The 16625-nt window shown below is 36.6% G+C and overlaps 1 protein-coding gene and 1 long non-coding RNA gene across 2 annotated transcripts; both read left to right on the forward strand.

Annotated features, from left to right (window-relative positions):
* The first annotated feature begins 6134 nt into the window (after positions 1-6134).
* LOC127838821 (uncharacterized) lies at positions 6135-7714 on the forward strand. The gene is made up of 2 exons (XM_052366821.1): positions 6135-6192; positions 7394-7714. Exons 1-2 carry the CDS (start codon positions 6160-6162, stop codon positions 7703-7705), a joined length of 345 nt encoding a protein of 114 aa, XP_052222781.1. The 5' UTR covers positions 6135-6159; the 3' UTR covers positions 7706-7714.
* Positions 7715-7978: 264 nt separating this feature from the next.
* LOC127838822 (uncharacterized) lies at positions 7979-15643 on the forward strand. Its single transcript, XR_008029978.1, has 5 exons — positions 7979-9640; positions 10762-10830; positions 12035-12110; positions 12867-12932; positions 14696-15643. It is a non-coding gene; the product is annotated as an uncharacterized LOC127838822 (long non-coding RNA).
* Positions 15644-16625: the final 982 nt, after the last annotated feature.

A 16625-nucleotide genomic window follows, 5' to 3' on the forward strand; every position in this document is an offset into this window, starting at 1 on the left:
TATGATAGGCTATTATCACTCACTTAATGCAATGTTACATAGTTACATAGTAGGCTGTACGTGTTAGACAAGTCCAGATAATTCACTTGAAACAAGAAATACTTGAATGGCCCAATTTACACAAATAAAGCAACTTGGCTTGGTGTAAGCCAAATATAGTTCAAGACATATTGTATAAGTCAATTTCAGTATTAACTTTAATTCATATATGAACGATAGATTCAATATATCCCTGTTCATAACAACGTCTTATAGCACATTTCAGCAAACTTGAAAGAACAGCCTTAAACATGAAATTGTTATATATTTATACACTATATATACAGAGTTCAAAAGGAGTTTCGTCAAAATTCTAACAATTGTACCGAAAATTTCTGACAATTATCAAACATTAACCCAGAATTCTTTAATCTTTTATTTGATAATATATGTGCTGCCTAGTTTTAGGTAATTTAGTTGCGTGTAACCTTTTACTGTACCCTCGGTTGGTGTGTTTGAGAAACATAAGTTTCCAATACATTATTATTTCAGTATTGTGGCCTTATACTGACTAAATATAAGATATTTGGTATATAGCATGTGTAAAATAATTTCTGTGTCTTATTATTATATTGTCTTTTAAAAGTTTTGCAGAGTTTGCCTACATATGACGCTTTAAAGGTATCCGAATTTTGACTGTCCGAGACGTGTGCCAGTATTGTCAATTTTTGTAAATGTTCAACTAAAGGGGTCTGAACATGAGGTCGAAACATCGTTCCGCGTGTCGAAGAAATGGGGGTAGGCAAACGGAGTGGTAGTCCCCTCCCGCATGGTGGCTGGAAATGTTTGAAATACAGGCCTGTAAACAGTGTACCGTAATACTAATGATGACCCCTTAGATACAAGTTACACACTTTTATTTCAAGTCGGTTCACAGTAATAACAGTTCAACATTAGCTATGTATAGCTATTTACCAACACATTAAAAGGCGTTCTTGACACATTTTGAGCACCAATAATATTTCTTTTGTGTAAATATGAGTATAATTTGTTGAAAAACATTGACATGTTCCTCATAAAAGCTCCATTATCCCTCTGAATTTAAGTTGTAACCAACACGGACGCTGGAGTGAGTACTATAACTCTCATATGTTGTCGAAAAGTTGATCTTGAGCAACCAGTATGCATTTAAAAATGGTTGCTGCCTACTAAATACCAGTATTACTGTCATATTTTTAGGATCGATGAAACACAGGACACATTCTTATGAGAAAGTGTATGATAAACGATGCAATAAAGGGGGATATCAGAAACAATGCAGAGATGAAAATAGTTCTTGTACAAACTGCCTGTTTGCCACCAAAGACATAGCTTTAAATGAGGAGCTGCGGTTCAATTACGGAGTGCCAAATTTACCATGGAGAAAGGTTTGTTGCGTTCATTTTCTTTTTATATACTTGTAAACTGTGACATTCATATCACGGGATTTCCCCCAAAACTGTATACAAATACGTCAAATTTGCATCTTATAAAGTCATGTTGGATGTTTAAAGCCTAATAATACAATAAGCTCCAAAGATATCATGACTGACAATATATTATATACATCATTAGTATAAATTTTCAAAATGACGATGTTACCCCACAATGGATCTGTTATGAACTGTGATAATTACTTGTTTGTTGGCTTTATATGCTTTACATTTCAGATAATTCTATTTTCACAAGTGTGTTATAAAAATATTGTCCCCAATTGTGTTACGTGTCCTAATTTGGCTGTGTGTTAGTTTCACTTATGTATATCTTCTTGTGCAGGCTGGTGAAGACCTTGTCAATCACGAGGGAAAAGCCATAACAAATGTGGAGTCACAGAAAGATACTACTAGTTTGGTAAGTTCTACGTTTATGAACATGGATGGCATGCTATCTGTGGAGTATGCTATTTGCCGAAAATTTTAAGTTCAAGATAATTCTCTATGTCTTTTTCAATTTCCTCAGAAGTCATACACAAGGTAGACAAAACATGACTTGTAGTTATAAACAGACTAGCAGTATGTTTTGTTGCAGTTTTTGCTTCACCATGTACTGGACGACCTGGTCAATGATAAATTAAATAACATTAGAATTGATAAGACACAGAAAGATGCGTTTATATATTTATGGATGTACATGTTACATGGTTGTACATTTTTTGTCGCCATTATTAATATTCACTGAAAGAGTCGAATTGATTTTCTACTATATTTTAGATATTTGATGAAGTATGTTTTATCAGAGACAAAGAAAAACACAACTTAACTTACTTAGAAAATGATTTTTCTATTAGGCCTAGCAAACAGAACGTCAATGAACGTTGAATCGACAAGTACGTGGCGCTCACAAGACAGTAACATACACCTACAGCATTTCTAAATTCATATACAGAACTATTTACAAAAAATACAGGGTCTTCCCCAGGCCATTTAAGCGCCCCTTACCGGGGCGCTTGAATTTCGAAATCAGAGTCCCCGGGGCGCCTGAAATTTTCCGATCAGTGTATTCTTCAGTAAAAGAAAGTGTAGATTGTCCAAAAAAATCAAGGTTTCCCTATCAGTGTATCAATATTCCCTGTTTTAAAAGAGCACTCGGTACCTACTTTCACAAGTAATCGCCATAAACACCATGACGCGCGTATCGATAATTTTAGCCACATTACACGGTCATTTAAATGCTGACAATGATGTATCTGGTAACTTTCCAGTCGTCAAACTGTGAAGTTCATCGTCCAATCGGTTACGCGAATGCTTATGAGGGCGGGGTTAACTATCGACCATTATTTTTGATTGACGTCGGGCATGAAGTAAGAGTTTATCGCAGCTTGATTAGCAAGAAGTTGTACCATTTGAGTAATATAAAACCGGTAATTAGTACAGTACAGAACATTAAAGACGGTTTCGGGCATCATCATCACACCATTTTACTGTAAACAAGTGTAACCTATGACTCATAATTAATACGAGAAATTAATTGCAAGTGGTAAACAATTAATTATTATAGCGAGTAAGTTGTGCAAATGACTCCCGGTTACAATAATGTGATAGCAATTTATTTAATTCCCGTACATGTATATTTCAACATGTCCATTTATAGAACTGATTCACCTCGTTTTTCTGACATTTATTCGACACGTAATGCGCTTTAACAAATTTTCGTTGAATTAATTACGCACACTTGCACATGTTTCGTCCGATAATCGATAGTTAGAAGACTGATGATGGCAACCGGCCGTTATCCTCGTGGACAACGTGAATTTCATGCATAATTCCGTCAAAACATTTATTCGACTCGTAAAGTGTTTAAACAAATGATCGTTGAATTTATAACGCAACGGTTAATATTTGTTGAAATCTCATATGGGACTGATTAAATTTGTAATCCGAAACCCATTCCCGTAAGTCGATGTTAACCCGTTTTTAATCCGAAACACACTTCCGAATGTAAATAGCAGTGCAAATTTATTTTGTGTCGAATCTTTTTCTCAATTAAAAAGAGCGCGAAAATTATGCGGCATGTACAACGTTGCGTCTATTGCATACAAATGGCGTGTATTGAGCGTTTTAACAAGCCCACAACAGGTCAGGGGATTGACGCATATTCAGAGGCAATATTTCATCAAATCATCTATAAATAGTCACTTAAATAATGGCAAGGTTTGTGTTAAAGAAAAAGCTTTTATCGTTAATATTTACCAGAAAGAGATTGATAAAAACGGAATAAACGGGATTATCGGGTAATAAATAGAAACTTGAAAAATAGTAAGTATACAGTAATAGAGTTGGGTTGAAACGGATGTATTGGGGAATCGTTCGAGTCGGGATTTTACTATCTGTGCGGAAAAGTTTTAAAACAATTAAACAATATAGAAAAATATATTTTTAAATGACTGGGAGATTTTTTTGAAGAGTCATAGCGCACCAAATGACGTCTTTTGACGCTGTTTTTATTTGAGTTATAACGCACCACAGAACGTGAATTGACATGTTAAATATAAAAAAAACGTCGGGAGGGGACACCCCGAACCCACCCCCGATCGGCCCCGGGGCGCCTGAAAAAATTCCTTGGGAAAGCACTGTATACGTCTACGTAAAATTAAGCTTATAACATAATTATAGTTTACCTGGATACACGCTTTGCATTAAGATTGTAGTTTTACTGCTTGTTTACCGATTATCTGATATATGTGCTCGTGTCTTCATTTGTGATCTATAGTAGTGGGGGACATATTGTTTTTGCTCTGTCTGTTGGTTGGTTGGTCTGTTAGTTTGCGCCAACTTTAACATTTGCAATAACTTTTGCAATATTGAAGATAGCAACTTGATATTTGGCATGCATATGTATCTCATGGAGCTGCACATTTTGAGTGGTGAAAGGTCAAGGTCATCCTTCAAGGTCAAAGGTCAAATATATGGGTCAAAATCGCTCATTTAATGTACACTTTTGCAATATTTCAATATTCAAGATAGCAACTTGATATTTGGCATGCATGTGTATCTCCTGGAGCAGCAAATTTTGAGTGGTGAAAGGTCAAGGTCAAGGTCATCCTTCAAGATCAGAGGTCAAATATATGTGGCCAAAGTCGCTCATTTTATGAGTACTTTTGCAATATTGAAAATAGCAACTTGATATTTGGCATGCATGTGTATCTCATGGAGCTGCACATTTTGAGTGGTGGAAGGTCAAGGTCATCCTTCAAGGTCAAATACATGGGTCAAAATTGCTCATGTAATGTCACTTCTGCAATATTGAAGCTAGCAATTTTATATTTGACATGCATGTGTATCTCATGGAGCTGCGCATTTTGAGTGGTGAAGGGTCAAGGTCATTCTTCAAGGTCAAACATCATATACGGGGACATAGTGTTTCACAAACTAATCTTGTTTTCACTGTTGTAATTGCGCCATTTTGCAGGCTGATGAAGATGAAGTCTACAAAGATGGAAAGAGTCTGAGAAATGTGGATTAATAGAACGATATGTCAATAAGCTCTTGGGTATTCTAATCTGACATTATGATAGAACAAATGTACTGAAAGTCTGATCTGTGTGTTATTGTCCTCATTTGTGCCCTCGTCTTCATTCGGGTGTGTGTTAGTTTCAATTTGGAAATAGTCAAATACACAATTAATATTCTACTTTTTCGTTGTAATGTTTTATTTTGAGTCATAGAAGACACATAATTTGTAGTGCTATATATTTCAGCCATGAAATGTTTTGACGCTATTTGAAGCCACCATCAAATGTTACTGCAGTATTAAACCACTGACGAAAATACTGCAGTAACATTTGATGGTGGCTTCAGTATTATCGTTTGACATTATGATAAAAAATGTTCTGTTATGAATGACATTATCCTCATTTGTGTCCTTTGTCCCATTTCAGGTTAGTGCTATTTTCATTTTTGTACTTGTACAGGATGATGGAGACATGAGCCACAAATTCAGAAAAGAAGAAAGGCCAGTGGAACAGTGCCAAGCCGAAGTTGAAGTAAGTTCTACATTAATACACATTTAGTTATATCAGCAGAGTATGTTATTTTACAGTAAAGGTGAAATGAACACTAAACTGTCTACCTATTGTAAATGAGATGTCATGACGTGTCACAGAAGACACATGAGGTCATTGCTAAACATATTAAGCGTTAAAGGTAGGGTTTAGTGGGGTCAGTGGTCTAGTGGTAGGATGCTGGTCTACGGATCAGAAGGTCCCTGGTTCGAATTCTGCTCGGGACACTGGATTTTCTGAGCAAAAAATAATCTCACGCTTTCTCCTCTCCACCCAGGTGTATAAATGGTTACCTGTGAGGGAAATCAGTCAATGTGCCGTGGCTGCCTTTGGTGTCATATGTAAACGGTGGACTTCAATCCCAGTGATCGGGGGGTTAATGTCAAGGTCGGCTAAAGATGCATACGTTATTGAAGCAGACTATAAAGCGCACCTTATAACTTTATACATATTATCCTAATATTATATATTGTGTCAGCATATGTTGCACTGGCAGTTGATGTACACTCATCTCATTTAATGATTTTTTATGTGTGCGAGATTGTCTTCATTTGTGCCATGTGTCCTCATTTTGGTGTGTATTATTTTCACTTTTGTACTTGCATCCTATGTGCAGGCTGATGAAGATGTAGTCTACGAAGATGGAAACTGTGGATTCACAGAACAATATGTTGGTACGTTCTTGGGTATTCTAATCTGACATAATGATAGGAAAACTGTACTGAGTGTCTGATATTTGTGATATTGTCCCCATTTGTGCCCTTTTCTTCATTCAGGTGTGTGTAATGATGCCTCTGGATGGAATGATCGGGGGTATATTGTTTTTGGACTGTCTGTCTTTCATTGTATGTGTGTGTCTGTCTGTCCCAAAACTTTATCCTTGGTCATAACTTGTGCAATATTGATGATAGCAGCTTGATATTTGGCATGTATGTGTATCTCATGAAACTGCACATTTTGAGTGGTGAAAGGTCAAGGTCATGTTTCAAGGTCAAAGGTCATTTTAAGGTCGGCTGTTTTCAGAGAAAATTGAGGAATTGTCATAGCCAGCTTTTCGTCTTGTCTGCCGTCCGCGTTAGGCGTCATGCTTAAACCTTAACATTGCCTCTTAAATCAAAGTGCTTCCACCTACAACTTTGAAACTTCATATGTAGCTGCACCTTGATGAGTTCTACACGCTACACCCATTTTTGGGTCACTAGGTCGAAGGTTAAGGTCACTGTGAGCTCAAAAAAAAACAAAAAAACCTTTTCTTCTGAAGAAAAGCTTTCATTTATTAAATACTGCACCCGCAGCCGAGCGTTGGCAACTGCTATGTGGTGCTCTTGTTTTCGAAAATAGCTGCCGTGCGGCTTCAAAGTGCAGTAGGGGGAATTGAGTTTCACAAACACAGCTCTTGTTTGATAGGGATATTATTGGTTCTTCTTCCAACCAGGATATGTTTTGATGATTTTTTAAACACATACAAATTACTGGTTCTTTCCTGGACATGAACTCTTGTCAGCCGTAGGCTTGCAATGCAATCTAGCTGAAATACATCAGTTTATATTAATTGACTTATAATTTGTTGATGATAAGTATTTAGAGACAGTTGAAGATGAATGTTGACATAGCATTTATATGTGAGATAGGCTTTGTAACTTTAGTTTATTACATCATCAATAGATTTTTTAAATTGAGTTATGCAAGTAAATCATGATTTTTATTAATTGGAATGTGAAAACAGAATTAAAATAGTGCTTTTGCTCGAATTTAGAATGTTTTAATACTTAATTTCCTTTGTATTTAAAATGGAGAAATGTTTAAATTAGACTACAGAAAAACACTACTTTTTGAGATGTAGATTATGGTATTCCATGATTGTGTATATTGCAGGCTGAAGAGAAAGTGAGACAAGAAGCGAGGCAGGAAACTGATAGACTTAAAGAGGAGAAGCAAGCAAGAAATGGGCCTGATACAACTGGAGGAGGAGTGGAGACTGGTGGAGGAGGCAGAGAGGCAGAAGAAGGAGTCAGCCTCCAGGAAGCAGAGAAAGCAGGGCTCTGGGGGGGGGGCGGCAAGTCCTCTAGTAAGAGTCCCAGCCCTCTGTCTGCTGGTCCTGGGACCCCCCAGAAAGGACAGGAGGTCAAGACGGGGCCAGACAGGGTGACACCAGTAGGGAGAACAATATGGAAGGAGAGTGTCTAGGTATGTAACAGTAATGTGCTTGCAAATTCTGTGAAATAATTAATTATTTTATTGGTGTGTTAAACAAAAACCAAATAGTTTGAGTTATGATTCAAAGTGATTCAGGTCTTGTCAGAAGTAAATTATATAAAAAAAATCATTTTACAGTTTAACAACTTTTTAACATTAAGTACTTGTCAGATATTATTCGTGGATTTATTGACATGCTGATTGTCAATGATGGTAAGACCAATAATTGGCCTGTGAAGACCGATGCAAAACCTATGGACCCTTTCGGTATCTCAAACATCTGAGAACAACGTTGCCATAAATTTTTCACAGGAGCAAATTTGATCAGCTAAAAACATCGGTTTTCTTAATGTGCAACATTTCATCATTATGAAATAAAATGTTTAAACAGTATATTTGTATTTGGTAATTTCTATTCGTTACTTATGAAGAAGTTATCAGAGTTATCAAAAAAGTTCATTTTTTCATTCCAGGATGAAAACTAACTTAAGCCATTCTTAAGCTTAACTGAAGTATTTACAAACTCAATATTCAAGATGTATTTGGGCCCTGCTGTGTTAAAAGGGGGTTAAGTGCATGTGTGTAAAGTGTTGTCCCAATTAAGGGACGACACTTTCCGCTTTTATGGGTTTTTTTATTTGCAGAAAGTCTCTTCTTAGTTAAAATCCAGTTAAGACAGAAAGTGTCATCCCTGATAAACCTGTGCTGACTGCACAGGCTAATCTGGGACAGCATATGCTTTAAACCCTTTTTTCACAGAGCGCGGCTCATTTAATTTTATCAGCAGGTACAGAGGAGAGACAAAGATGAGCAACCGCCACTTTAAGTGAACATCATGTGTGAGATAAAATCCACCTCCAGCACACTGCCTGTCTCCACAGTCACCCAGTCATCTCACCATCCACACTCAGTGAGCGGTAACTTTGGTAACCTTGAAGTCAGTGGTCTGTCTACAACCAGCGAGAGCATGGTCATCACAGCCCTGTGCATGTCTGCGTCCTCCCCTGCCCCCTTGTCGCGCTACCACAGTAGGCAAGGCTAATACCACTCTTACCAGTATTGATAATCAACTCATTCTCACTGCCAAGCATAACAAGAACCGCCAGCCAGTGAACCCCTAACCCTATGTGGGTAACCGTTGAGTCCAGCAGTATTGGTAGCGGCTGAAGTCTATTCTTCCAACAATCATATCGCTAAGGTCACATTGCAGCAGCAGGAACTTCTGAAGAAACAAACCCAACAGTTGATACAGCTCAAGATTCAGCAAGAACTGTAGAAGCAACAACAGGAGCAGCAACACCAGCAACTCAAGTTACAGCAGCAGAACATGCAGTCCAAGCAGCAGCAGCGACCGCAACCTGTAGCAGAAGCTAGTCAGATGGATGGAGCCAAGAAACCAACAGCTAACATCAACGGTGAACAGAACAGCTTGAACAACGTGAACGGGAAAAATGCCCTTAATGCAAAGCCAACAGTGAAAATAAACAACCCAAAGGAGACTCTAAGTGCATACTTGAGGACAGAGCCAGTGATGAACCAAGATAACAGAGCAGCTCCCAGCAAGGCTCCATTACAGGTTATTGATGGAAGCCTGCAGAAAGCTGCAGCACATCAACAGCAAGACCAGAGTCAGTCAGCCAGCAAGGGAAAGGCCACTATCAGGAAGCCTTGGACAATCTCAACCATCAGAACCAGCCTGCACCTCAGTTACTGAGAAAATGGACAACATTCCAGTGCCCATCAGTCTGGGCCTGCAGCCTGCACCCCTGATTGCCCTCACTCACAGCAGAACGGGTTCATAGGTCTAGGGCTTCTGGCGAAGGGTCAGGTGAGGCAGCTGCCCCAGGGCCAGGGGGCCCACAACGGGGAGGCTAGAACACCCACAACGGAGGAGAGAGGAAACAGCCACAGGACTCCTTTGATCAGGTCAGTAATATAGAGATTCTCATTTCCAGTAACAAGACGGACAGAAGTGTTTATTTTAATGCTACCAGATCAAATGATCAGACGGTATATTGTTTTTGGCCTGTCTGTCTGTCTGTCTGTAAGTTATTGTATGTGTGTGTCTGTCCAAAACGTTAACCTTGCTCATAAAATGAAAACTCTTTGGTCTATGTTCTTTAAACTTCACATGTGCATGCATCTCATTGAGATCTACAATCAAACATTGCTTGAGGTCACTAGGTCAAAGGTCAGTGTGACAAGGTCACAATAAATTTTGTAACAAAAGTGGAATGTGGGGGCATTTGTGGCCTAATGACACATGTCTTGTTTTCAATTATAAGTAGTCGAAAACACAATGAATTGTCTACTTATTCGTTGTAAGATTTCATTTTGAGTCATAGAAGACGCAAACTATATATTCCAGCCATTATATATTCTGACGCTATTTGATACTGCAGTATCCGAAGTTGAAGTAAATTCCACATTAATACACATTGATATATATGGAGTATGATATTTTACAGAAAATGTGAAGTGAACATGTAATTTTCTACCAGTTGTTAATGAGATGTCATTGCATGTCCCAATTATTCCCCATTTCCTACTAAAAATCATACCAACACATGCCAATTTTGCACTTGAAACTCAGCATATGTATTCAATCTCACAAGGAGGTCACAAGGAATGCACATTGTCACCGAACACAAACCTAGCTGTGACCTAACTGAGATCAGTCGAAAGTTGAGCGAGATGTCTTATGGACAATTTTTGTTGACTAAGCAACTTTGAAATCACAGGGGCACGAGTTTTTGTGCTACATATACCATACTTATATTTCGTATATGGGATTGTTTCATATTGCAGTAATAGTGTAGGCTTATGAATGGTCTGACATCTGATTCACTGACTGTAAAAGATGAGTGAGTAACCAGATCGCTTGATCGGTAGAATGTTTGTTTTATAAGCTTTATAAGCGAAAGGCTCCTGGTTTGAATCCCGGTATGGATGCACATTTTGATGACAGATAACCTTTGTCATATATCTTTACTCATTTCTTATGTCTCATTTGCATGTGTGCTGTATTCATTTTTATACATGTGCAGCTTGATGAAGACCTACTCCAAAAAGAAGTGAACGTCACAACAAACGAAGAGTAACAGAACAATGTATTAGTAAGTTCTACATTTACGCAGGTACATTGATCATGACTTGCAGATGACCCCTATTGATTTTCTGGTCACTAGGTCAAAGGTCACGGTGACCCGAAAAAGTAAAATGGTTTCCGGATGATAACTCAAGAACGCTTATGCCTAGGATCATGAAAATTCATAGGTGCATTGATCATGACTCGCAGATGACCCGTATTGATTTTCAGGTCACTAGATCAAAGTTCAAAGGTCACGGTGACCCGAAAAAGTAAAATGGTTTCCGGATGATAACTCAAGAACGCTTATGCCTAGGATCATGAAACTTCATAGGTACATTGACCATGACTCGCAGATGACCCCTATTGATTTTCAGGTCACTAGGTCAAAGGTCAAGGTCACAGTGACTCAACTTAGAAAAATGGTTTCCTGATGATAACTCAAGAAAGCTTACGCCTAGGATCATGAAACTTCATAGGTACATTGATCATGACTCGCAGATGACCCCTATTGACTTTCAGGTCACTAGGTCAAAGTCATGGTGACTTGACACAGTAAAATAATTTCCGGATGATAACTCAAGAAAGCTTACGCCTAGGATCATGAAACTCCATAGGTACATTGATCATGACTCGCAAATGACCCCTATTGATTTTCAGGTTACTAGGTCAAAGGTCAAGGTCACAGTGCCAAAAACGTATTCACACAATGGCTGCCACTACATCTGACAGCCCATATGGGGGGAATGAATGTTTTACAAACAGCCCTTGTTACTTGTGCACTTTTACATGCTGATAACGATCTGGTCTATGAGGTGGGAAGTAAAGTGAAAACAACCATTGAGTCCCCATTGCCATGTGTGTCTGATTCCCTATCCAAAGTCTTCTTTTGTGACATTCGACCAAATAACTTAAGTATTTTTCTTGCAATCATTTATTTTCACTAGAATAATGCGACTGTTAAAAAATATTTACACACTAAATGATTTTTGTCTTTGTGCTTTAAAAACCCATATTTTTGGGCAATAACTGACACTAGTTAATGGTTTTGAATATTTCATTTCTCCATGTAATAGGATATAACTTCCACTTCAAATGAGTGTAAATGTAAAGAAACAAAATATCAACTAATTTATTATTTTCCAACATTTTTAGTGCTTTTCATGATGATAAGAGAATTTGTTTAGGCAATTTGAGTACTTACTGGTATGATATATTTACATTATTTGCAGGGATTCTTCATGCTGTTCAAACAGTTTTTGCTCACAGAAAATGTGGATGAGGCACAGGTTATAATTGTCCAGGCATGTAAGTGGGAACTTCAAACTTTGGCTGAAAAGTCAATGATGATTACAACACGAATATGTTCTACATCTCTGTTCAAATATGTACAATGCTAAACAAACATATTTTTGAAGTTGTTCTGACATAGAATCTGCAACAATTATATTGTGTGCAAGGATTTAGTACAATAATCTTAAATACTTAATGAAACTTGTTCAGGATGTTGCATTGCCAATATTTAGTCCATGTTTAATTATTGAGTACATGGGTAAGAAATGGGCAATTCGATCAAATGTGATTTATTTTTATTTAGATGCTGTATATGCTATATATGTATTTACTGATATTTTTGACACTTTGTCCATGTATTTTCTCTGTTAACCATATCTAGGTAAATTGATAATTTTGGTCAGTTTGATATAGATTACAAAGTCAAGTTTTTACACTGAAATGAAATTGTTTGGATTGCTTATCCTATATTGGCGAACAGGAATGAAACTGGGTCAGAATATTTAATTGGATTGACAGTATCACGGTCAGTTTCAAATCTGGATAGCCTAGACTAAAAATTAAGTTACCGGTGAGTGTGTGTGTGTGAATTAATTTATGTTGCATTAATGTTGCAAACAACATAGTTAATGACTGTGTTTTTCAGGTCATTGGTATAAACCAAAATTATACCATTGTTTCGTTTTTCATATCTTAGGATATCAAGGAGCAGACTGAATTCAATGTGATAAAGAATCTTAAGCTCAAGATGCCTTTTCAATATTGTTGTAGCTCCAGACAGTGAAGACTCAGATGAGGACTTAAAAAGGCAAACAAAGAAAAACAGAAATAACAGTGGTATGTTTAATAGCATCAAAATTCAATTAGTGTTTAAAGCCACACAACTTATTTGGCATAGTATATTTAAGTATAAATAAGAAACATATTTTATCTATGCCAATTAGAATATATCTGATGGTTACAAGGTAGAAATCCGTCTTTTTTGCACTTTAAAACTTACTTTACAAAATGACTAATAACCTAACCCCATCCTATCTGTCTGACTTATGTCCACCAATGAATACCAACGACCACTATAATTTAAGGAATAATCAATCACTTTATGTTCCTAGAGCTAGAACTGCTATCTACTACAACTCATTTATCCCATCCACAACTCGTGCTTTCAATAGCCTTTCAACGGAAATCTCGAACGCATCATCCATCCACAAATTTAAAAGAGGTCTTCCATCATCAGCGGTCAAAGTTCCAAAATATTATTACTATGGCAAACGTATATCCCAGATAATGCATATGCGACTACGCACAAACTGCGGTGTGCTTTCACATGACCTGTTTAGTAAAAACATAATACAATCACCTCTTTGCTCTTGTGGCGAAGAAGAAACAGGTAGCCACTATTTTTTACACTGCCCATTGTACTCCACCATTCAAGTGCGCCTCTTGAACTGTGTATCGCACTTCTGCCTACCCTCAACCAAGGTATTGCTTTTTGGAAATCCTATTCTTTCTTTGGAAGACAACTGCACTATTTTTGCAGCAGTACATACCTTTATTGATAAATCTAAACGTTATGATAAGACACCTTTGGTACCAATTCCCACATTAACATAACGTGCTCCCCAGCTCCTTCAAACTCTTTCTCCAACCTCGTTCTACCACTCTATTTCCGCTTCCATTTCTCTAACTCTTCCCTACTATCACTTACACATCCACTTCATCTATGTATCCATACCCATCTGCTTTTCCCACATTAAACCTTACTTCAATTTAATTATACGCATGTACTTTCAACCACAACCACTCTTTATTAACATTTATGTAGTGAAGTCCTTCTCGCCTAATGCATCGCTTATTCATGCTCGTGGAACAACCTACAATAAGCTAAGTTTAGCTTCCAGGTCAATCCACATATTACTGTGTATTTATTTGATGTATATGCATTCAGAAATAAATATGTTTTAACCAAAACTTACAAATAATTGCGTTTGTTGAAATGGACGTATATGTATAGAAATTTTACTTTCGGTTTAAAAGTTTAAAAAAATAAAAAATTACTTGCTAACTAGGCTATAGATTTTTTGACAATTGTGCACACTTTCAAATTGCATCTTTATGTATTGATTTACATGTATTTCATTTCAAGAAGTGTGGCTTTAACAATTCCTGCCATTAGCTTGGACTATGTGGTTCATTTTTTCATGTACAGTGTTGCTTACGGTATACCACTAGGAGGCGTTATTAGAATGTAGGCTATACCATACCTTCCGGTGAACCAATTCATTAAATCCAAATATAGTTATTTGCGTGTGTTATAATTGTTTGGAGGAATATTTGCATTACTTTGCGTTAAAGTATTATTGTTATCTTGGATAAAACATGTACTCTGTATATTTCTGGCAACATGAAACAGCAACATTGTTCTTATTGTATATATTTGGTTCAGCATTGCTTATGTTAACATGATGTCCTCATCCGATGATTTGAAATGTTGTTCATATAATATCGTTATTATGTGGACGACACACATAAACGTAAATTGTTGCAGGCTTTTTTTTTTATTCATGTTATGGTATGCATCTTGGTATTTTATATTTCAGGAAAAAAGAAGTGGACGCCGCAGGAACAACGAGTTGTGATGAGTGTATTTGACAAATATATGCATCTTTACAAATTGCCTGGGAAATCAGAATGCGAGAAATTGCTAAAAGAAAACCCGTGTTTAAGTAGAAGAAGTTGGAGAAATATTAAAGACTTCGTTCAAAATAAGACAAATACATTTATCAAGCATCAGGAAAATTAAAATGACTGAGGAAAGAACAAGATGCTGTAGATTTGAATGCTGTAACTGGCAATTTGTTTAGTTGCATATATTTTTCAAATTCACCCAAAAGTGTTTTGAATGGAAATAATCCAAAACTGAAGATATCATAATATAACAGTAAACAATATATAACACTTTTTAACAAACATTTGTTGATTAGGCTGTTTGAAATTTTGAACTATAAAGTTATATTGTGAAACGAATTTTGTCCATGTTTCATATTCTGTAGGGAAAATATTGTTTTTGGCATTCAGAAATGGAGTATGCTCAATTGTTATTTTTATTATAAAGTTAAGTCATCGCAGCCTCGTCGAAGACATTTTATATACATGTTTGGCGACCGTCATTTTCAATAAAATATACATGTATGTTTTTTAATTGCGGTTATCATTATGCTTTAAATATATCCAACAGAATTTCAAACCCTTTTGGGTAGATGTCTAAAAAAAGCTTTTCAATTTATTGTAGTAAATAAGAAATAAAATCAGAAGAATTGTTGTATTATCCACTTTTTTATAATGCAAATATATTGATAGGAAATAAAAGTTTTTACCTTAAGTCATGTTTTGATGCTTGAATTCACTGTATAAGTATTATATTCAAAAATTCTGTCATCTATGATCAAGGTACGGTATGTTTTTATGCCCCCTGATCGAATGCTCAGGGATATATTGTTTTTGGCCTGTCTGTCTGTCAACCATTCATTCATTCATTCATTCATTCATTCATTCATTCATTCATTCATTCATTCATTGTGTGTGTCCCAAAACTTTAACCTTGGTCATAACTTTTGCAATATTGAAGATATAAATTTGATATTTGACATGCTTGCGTATCTCATGGAGCTGCAAAATTTGAGTGGTGAAAGGTCAAGGTCATCCTTCAAGTTCAAATGTCAAATATATGGCTTCAAAGCGGCGTAGTAGGGGGCATTTTGTTTCTGACAAACACATCTCTTTTTTTTTAACTTATATTCAAATTGCTTTGTCTTTGTATGTCACTGTCCATATATATATAAAGATGATATGCTTATTCACAAATAAACGCCGCTGAAGAAGACCGAGAGGTCGAAAGCTACGGCAAATTTAATAAAAGCGTTTTATTTTATATAAACGGCTAAAAGCGACTTAATTATATGCAACAACGTGATGGCATATCCCGAACGGAATATATCGAATTTGCGCGACTGAAGAAAGTAACTGGAAAGATTTGTCGATATGAAAGCCATAAACAGTTCCTGCTTGATTGTTTAAATTCAGAACTAATTCCTACGGGATTCGACATTAAATGGAAAATGGATCTTGAAACCAATAGTTATGAGGCCGCAAGCGTATCAGACATTTTACACAAAGCATCGCTTTCTCTGATGTCCGAAAGTGTCGCCGTCTGTGACCGTGTTCTGAAAGAAGCTCAACAGAAAATGGACTATGAAACTAAGCTTTCATCGCTTATCAGTAAACCGCAATTTGACAAGAAACTTTGTGAACTTACAGACTTCTCATTAAAAATGAAAATTGATCTCCCCAGGACTAAAATACGAAAACTTAAATTACTCCTAACTCGTAAGATAAGTGCAGACGATCAGTGTCTTCTTTTGATTGAAAAAGATGGAAACTGCTTTTTCCGGTGTATTGCAGCAGGAATATTCGATGATCCCGAGAAACATGAACTTGTAAGAACTTCTGTAACTAATCACATGCTGGACA

This window comes from Dreissena polymorpha, chromosome 7 (genome assembly GCF_020536995.1).
Source record: "Dreissena polymorpha isolate Duluth1 chromosome 7, UMN_Dpol_1.0, whole genome shotgun sequence".
Lineage (NCBI taxonomy): Eukaryota > Metazoa > Mollusca > Bivalvia > Myida > Dreissenidae > Dreissena > Dreissena polymorpha.